The following is a 7,283-nucleotide window of genomic DNA, read 5'->3' on the forward strand; positions in this document are numbered from 1 at the left end:
CTTATAGAGGAAAAGTTTATTTTGTTAATTAATATGTTGATTTCTTCCACAGTTTGTAAGATATATCTAGGAAGACTTGCTTTGTCTGCACGTTTCTGTTTTCTTGATAGCAGATTAGGTCTGTCCTTGCAACTCAGCCAACTGAACAACTTTTAACTATATCAAAGTTTATAAAAGATTTTTTTATTCAGATTTGCTAAAATATATCTGTTACTGTATCTGTTGCTAACATTAATACTTAAGAATATGCATTGCCTTAATGTGATTGCAACATCAGAGTCTTTCATTATCTATTTATATCAAATATTTTTACTTTCAATGTATAAGACTCTGCGGTGGGTTGGCACCCTGCCCAGGATTGGTTCCTGCCTTGTGCCCTGTGTTGGCTGGGATTGGCTCCAGCAGACCCCCGTGACCCTGTGTTCGGATTCAGCGGGTTGGAAAATGGATGGATGGATGTATAAGACTGGCCTTATCTGAATGCAACTCCATTTCCACCTATGTTGATTTTACGGAGTCTATGACATCTACTAATCTAAAATCTAAATATTTAACTGTGTCAATTGCAGAGTTGATAGTGAGGATACTTTCAGGACATCATCCTTGAAAGGTGTATCAGGCATAGTTCACACAACGCTCTGAAAAAATTATATCTGTCAGTTGGTCTAAAAGTTCTCCAGAGAGAGCAGGAAAATGTTGCTGGGAATGTAAAGCTTAGGCCAACTTGGTTGACATTGCAAAATTCATAAGAAAAAGATGTTCAAAAATGAGATTAAATACTAGCATGCAGCATTTTTACCTTATTAACGTATTTAAAAATATGTTTTCCATTTTTCAAGGTGGAGCGTTTTGAGATATTTTAATATCTACGTAGGTTTTAGCTTACTCCTGTTAAAATATAAACATAATGTATTTATTAATTTTCTTGGCCCGTTTATTCCAGTGATGAGGTTAGGGTCTTTATTGCTAGCATTTACATTCCCATGTTCAGTAGTTAATACAGGGTCACTTTTAAAGATGCCAGTCAGGATAACATTCACATCTTTGGAGTGTGGAAGGAAAGTGGACTTCTGTTGGATAGGCTTCATAGTCAATGGGGTACTGTGAACAAAGACAACAACACTAATTTTGGCGCATTCCACAGCACATAAAAGGGATAAAACATTAAAATATTAAACTAAACTTCATTGTTAATCCCAATATAGTGTATAATGATTTTTTTATTGTCTACCTACTAATCCCTCCATCCTACCCCTGAACCCCATAACCCCCCAATCCCCCTGCCTCCCAGTTGTTCACCATATAATGGAGCTTGGGCTTATTGCTTATAAGGATTTTCATCCTAATGAATGATTATGTACACTAAGATGGTCTTGAAAAAAATGTGTTAATAAAATGATTTAAAATAATGTGCAAAAGTGTTAGATCTTAAAAAATAATTTTAGTTTCCCTTTTTAGATACAAGTTCAGGCATTCGTAACAGAGAAGTAAACATAGCAGTTGGAAGTAAGCATTTTATACTTAATTTATTATTGTATGTCTCAACTATTGGTCATATTAATATATATTTTTCTCTTTTGCAGTCATTTTCTTCACAACTATCCTAGCTGTTGTAGTCTTCTGTTATTTCTGGAGAAGACGGTAAGTGAAGGGTTCAGGTATGACCCTGAAGATACTGTACAAATCATTAACCTTACACTTCCTTTAGTGAGTGAGGATCAAGATGGCAGTATGCTAATATGGACAAACTAGATCAACCTATTTTGCAAACAATAGTCACCATGGCCTCAGGGAAATTTCCAGGTCAGTTGGGAGCTGTGGCCCTGTATTCAGCATGGGGCGTTAGCTCCCTTGTTGGAATAAGTTCTTTTGTAATTGCGGCATGTTACATAACCCAAAACTATATAGATATAATATAAAAAGGCGATACCCCTACCTTAGTGAAACGGCGGTAAGAAATCACATAGGAGAAGCAACTTTGCTTTCTTTAATGACAAGAACCCAGTTCGGGAGTGGGGGCCCCATGTATAGAGTCTGCCATTTTTGTCGCTGCATTGGAAGGATTTTCTGGAACGGATGACATTATCTCCCATCCGTCTGTCGGCTTCAAAGGTGTGTCGGGCAATGTTCCAAGTGTTTATACTCTTCATGTGCAGGCCCCCACTTAGGTGATTCATGCCATTCCAAACAAGGCAAAGAGGATTCAGTTTCATGCTGACTTTGACACACAAAAATAGTATACAATGGTCATTTCGCAGTTGTCCCTGTCTTGTCTTCTAATGCTTCCCTATTAGTTCTAAATGATGAGCCCCTTGTGCTAAATCTGGCTTTGTATCTAGCTGTGCATGTGAGTAGAAAGAAAAGTAGATTTATAAAATATTTGTGGAGCACAGTGACATATTAAACATATACACTTATTTCAGGCCCTCCTTGGGTACTTATCCTTGCACAATACTTCATACTGTACTTGTGGGAAGCACCAAGTGACTTTCTAACTACATTTTTGCCTTTACCAACTAAGTGATCTCCTTTAAAATCCATAGAAGCATTGGTTCCTTTTCAAGGTCTTCCTGTATTTTTGAACCCTGTATCCTTTCAAAGGCAGTGAGCTAAACAATAATGTGTCATATTGGCCACTTATACTTGCTATGTCATTCTTTCAATCGGTGTACCATGGTATCAGAATAGATCTCAGATTGTGGAAACTCATTCAGGAGAGCAAGCACGGAATCTGAGCCTACTGTGGCCCAGCTCTTTGTTGTTGCACACATACTTGATCCGCCATTGGAGTTGGTAAATCATGCCTGTATGTGTTCTGAAACAGACCTTATACTGTAATGATTATGTGGTGGAAGCTATTACAGGGGTATGGGGTTCTAGGACCATTGCGGCATGCCATTCCATCTTTGTATTTGCTGAGTGAGAGTTGTGATTGGATACTTGATGTTTTTTTTTTTTTGTCTTTTTATTATGTTCATGGGACTGTGCTGAGGATGTGTCAAATATCCTCCTTGATGAATATGAAGGAGCAGATTAGGACTGGGGAGTATCCAGGTTTGGATCTGTGATGTTAATGGCTGATGTTTTTCACTTTGCTGTTACTCTTACTGTGATTTCAAGTGCACACTGGAGTGGTTCTCAGCTAGTTGTCATGTGGTCCAGATGAGAAATACTGTAGCATTTCTTAATCAGAGATTGTTGTTCTGTAAAGGGAACTAGTTATTAACTAGTAAGAAAGGGAGTGTCTGTCCTACGAGGATGATTTCAGATATTGTAGTGTTTTATTCATAAGTGCCTGTGGAAGCGATTTTGAGTTTGACCATTGAATTGGTGCAGTAAACGTTGTATTGGAATGTGGTGGTAAAACAGAAGCAAAGTCATCCCTGATGGTCACTAGCTTTGCGAACATTCATGTATAAGTATTGATCTGAAGCTTGTATTATAGTACATCAGAGAGTTTTTTTTTACCAGAGCAAAATAATTATTAATCCAAGGGTTTATAGAGGAATAATGTTACATTGAAATATTTTGCCTTATGATATGGAAACCGCAAATGTCAGTAAGTATTCAGGGATATACATATAAAGTTTATATATTCAAAGTCGCCAAGCAATTTATTGATAAATAAAATAGATCTAACGACTAATGGTTGAAACATTTAATAAAATTGGAGTTGCACAAAATGTGAAAGTATCTGGTATTACCATGATGAATTTATGCTGCATGTCTGTAATAAAAGAATTGTGAAGTCATAATAATTGAAAGTTGGAGAATAGAGTGTTTCTGATTGAGACAGGAGATAGGTACCTGCAGACACTGCGACCAGTGAGGAAGACAATGAAGAAGTGCATATAGCATAGAGACACCTACAAAGGACACAGGTGACTTTCAAGACTGGAGACCAATATTGAGCCCAGGCTAAAACAAACTGCAAGCAACAACTCGTAGTCATGACAAAAGGCAAGCAAATGGCATAGGAGTCAAGAAAGTGCAATTAAGAATTACGTAAAGTTGAAGGCCAAACGTTAAACAGGAAATCTGTGTTACACAATACAATACAACTTCACTGAGTGCAGGTGCAGAGTGTTGTAAATAATTCTCAGTTAAAATACAAGTGTAGATTATCCTAATTACTAAACACACAACTGTAATGCATATACAGTAAATACAGATTTGTTAAAACACACAGAGAACAAGATACAAACTGATTTAACATAAATGGAAACCAACAGAATCTGTCCATTAATTAATTGATAAACTATGGCCATCTGAGAACGAAGGAGATTAAAATTATAAACAAGACAGTTAAAAATAATGTCCCATTCTGGAGACCTCAGCCAATTGGCTGCCTACCCTGGGTTTTCCATAGTGGAGTTTGTACACTACAGAGAAAAAAATCAAATTAGGTAGTGAACAACAAAGAAGCACAATTTCACCAATAACTACAGTATGTCATATATAACTTTACAGATTGTAACAAATGGAGGGCAATCCTAAAAAGTAATTTAAGGTGAAAACCAAATGAAAAATTAGATCACCCATGGAGTCCAGAAAAAAAAAAAACTCCACTTGGTCATTTCTGAGAGCCACTATGGAGCATTTTAGGACATCCTCAGGAATCTGAAGTTAGTCCTTTAGTAACACAGGGTCCTTCATAGTCTCAGGTCACACAACAGACCTCATCCCACTTGGGTGATATTTCAAGTATCCAAATAAAATCAATAATTTAACAGTTCATTCTTAAAAATGTACCATTGGTATGGTCTGCTGCAAGTTGTGTGGTGAAGAATAATGCTGCACATATACAAAAGGAAAAAGATGAGCAAAAAGCAGGGTAGAGTGAAAATAGAGACAAGCTCAATTTTATATACAAATAAATACCACTACACAATAGAGATCGTTCTCTAATTCAACACAATTACTATGTGATATAACAATTCAAAATGCTACCTTAAGTGATCAGCTTTGATGGTTGAGCAACAAGACAACATACAAAAATGCAACAGGCATTCTTGATATATTTCATACCATTTCTACAATAGACTGCTGTTTTTTAAACCAAATGTTCCATATCAGAAGTAATTTAGGCTAATAATAGCAAAACAAGGCAGTAGGTCAGCAAACAGTGATCATTAGCTAAATATAAAGGGGACACAAAGGGGGCTATATGCTAGGATAATGAGAATCACAGCGGGTTAATCTTAAAGGCGGCTAAGGCACATAGGAAAGATTAAGACTGCAAACTATGGATTTATTATAGGTATACATATGAAAATGATCCCATTTCATTAAAATTTGTGTTTACATAACACATATACAGAGTAACGTACATTCAATAGAATTTCTAGTCCGTAGTTTTCAGTTTTGAATGCTGTACATATATATATATATATAAGATTGGATAAACCTTATATATATGTAATGCATATGAATATGCATACTGCAGGTCTTCAGTCATTCATTATACAGTAGTTGGCCACTGGAGTTTAATATTGTACACGAAAACTGGCAGATGTGATTCTTGACTCTCTGCTTGCTTAGCATTTTGCATGATATGGTAATAGACTTCAGCTGTTGTGAATTGCATTTTTTGACTTGTATAAAAATGTTTATGATCAATTAAAGATACTTTAGATGAAGATAGTTCTTTCCTTTTTAGCAGTACATAAGTATATTTAAGAGTTCATTAACTTTAGAATTGTTTTTCAAAGTATCTGGAGAATTTACAATTCCAGTGTGTTTAAATGTATTGATTCTATTTATTAATTTATTGTCTAATCCAGGAAAAATCGGCGCAATCCTGTCAGCTATCCAAATGAACTAGAAGTTCTGAATAAGGACGAATGCCCACCTACTGCACCTTTATCATTTATTGAAGCAAATGAGGGTAACTGATGAGCCGAACAGAAAAAAAACAGTTGCTGATTTCCAAAATCTGTGTAAACCCAATAACAATCATGAAATTACAGCCAAATGAATAAGAAAGCTTGAAGGTGGGACAAATGGAAGGGATCTTCAAAATTATCCACTGAGGCAGAAGTTTAATGTGTGTTACTTAATGTACACCAATGTATTTTAGTGCACAGTCTAGTTGGGAAAATTTTTTTTACCCGGACTGAATTTCATGTTATTTACTGCCATTTTTGGGATAAACTTATGTCACACAATCTAAATATTCTCTGTATTAGAATAGTATTGGGTGACACGGTGATGCAGTGCTTGGCAGTTCTGCCTCACGTATTCAGTGGCTTGAATCCTTTGCCCAATCCCTTTCTATGTTAGGTTTGCATGTTCTGCCTGTATTCAAGTAGGTTTTTCCTTCTACTTCCCAACAATGTCTGTATTAGGTTGATTAAGGATTTCTAATTTGGTGACTTTGTAGGCCCAGTACTAGAGTGGTGCACTGTCCAGGATTAGCTCCTTCCTTGCATCTAGTGCTACTGAGAAAGACTTTGACACCCACAACCTTGAGTGGTATAAGTGGGTTTGAGAATCGTAATGCAAGGTTACTTTATTATTTTGTTATGTTTAAGCTATTGTTAGTAGCTTAAATAAACTGAAGAATGAAACTATACAAAAATAGTGTTTAAATACATAGATATGTATATACTGTATGTAAAGTATACTTGTGTTTGTATATTGATCATTGGCTTCTGCCACACCAAGAGCCTCTATGCCATATGACAGTTACTTTGGAGACACCACATTAATGACAGGTTGGACTGCTCGTGTAACACAGAGGAGACTGTGTTCCTTTAATGTGGGAAATGACATCCTTCACATCTTCTGTCACTCTGTGATGGTGAGCTCAGTTTTCTACACTATGGTGTGCTGGGCTAGTAATATCACTTCAATAGAGGCCCACCAAATTAACAAGCTAATTAAAATGGCAGGCTCTATTACAGGATGCACTCTGGACCCCCTGGAGGTAGTAGCAAAGGAGAGAATGAAAACAAAACTGAGTGTCATTATGAACAATGTTGCATATCCTCTCTCTGACACTCTAACACTGAGGACTTTCAGCCAACGAATCATTCGTCAGAAATGTGTCAAGAAACACTACTGGAGCTCCTTTATACCAACAGCAATACGTCTGCATAATGTCTCACTGGGACTGCTCTCTTATCATTAGCCAAGTCAGAGTTTTTTTCTGCTTTTTTTGTAATTTTTGTGTGTGTTTGAGGGCGTATGTTGCTGTTTGTTACAATATTTATTTTATTTATTGAACTTTTGTAAAAAGCTAATTTTGCCCCTTATGACAAAATAAAGTACTAATTATCTAA

The 7,283-nt window shown here is 36.2% G+C and overlaps 1 protein-coding gene across 2 annotated transcripts in view; it reads left to right on the plus strand.

Moving 5' to 3' along the window:
- il15ra (interleukin 15 receptor subunit alpha) overlaps window positions 1–7,283 on the plus strand; it is a 60,663-nt gene extending 53,380 nt beyond the window's left edge. Inside the window, exons 6-9 of one of the 2 annotated variants that reach the window (XM_051930980.1) lie at window positions 1,459–1,506; window positions 1,584–1,641; window positions 5,784–6,340; window positions 6,412–7,283. In XM_051930980.1, the coding sequence (XP_051786940.1) occupies window positions 1,459–1,506; window positions 1,584–1,641; window positions 5,784–5,895 (218 nt within the window). In that variant the 3' untranslated portion in view covers window positions 5,896–6,340; window positions 6,412–7,283. The remainder of the gene's footprint in view (window positions 1–1,458; window positions 1,507–1,583; window positions 1,642–5,783; window positions 6,341–6,411) is intronic. The other variant, XM_051930983.1, reaches the window with a different exon arrangement.

This window comes from Erpetoichthys calabaricus, chromosome 1 (genome assembly GCF_900747795.2).
Source record: "Erpetoichthys calabaricus chromosome 1, fErpCal1.3, whole genome shotgun sequence".
Classification (NCBI taxonomy): Eukaryota; Metazoa; Chordata; class Cladistia; order Polypteriformes; family Polypteridae; genus Erpetoichthys; species Erpetoichthys calabaricus.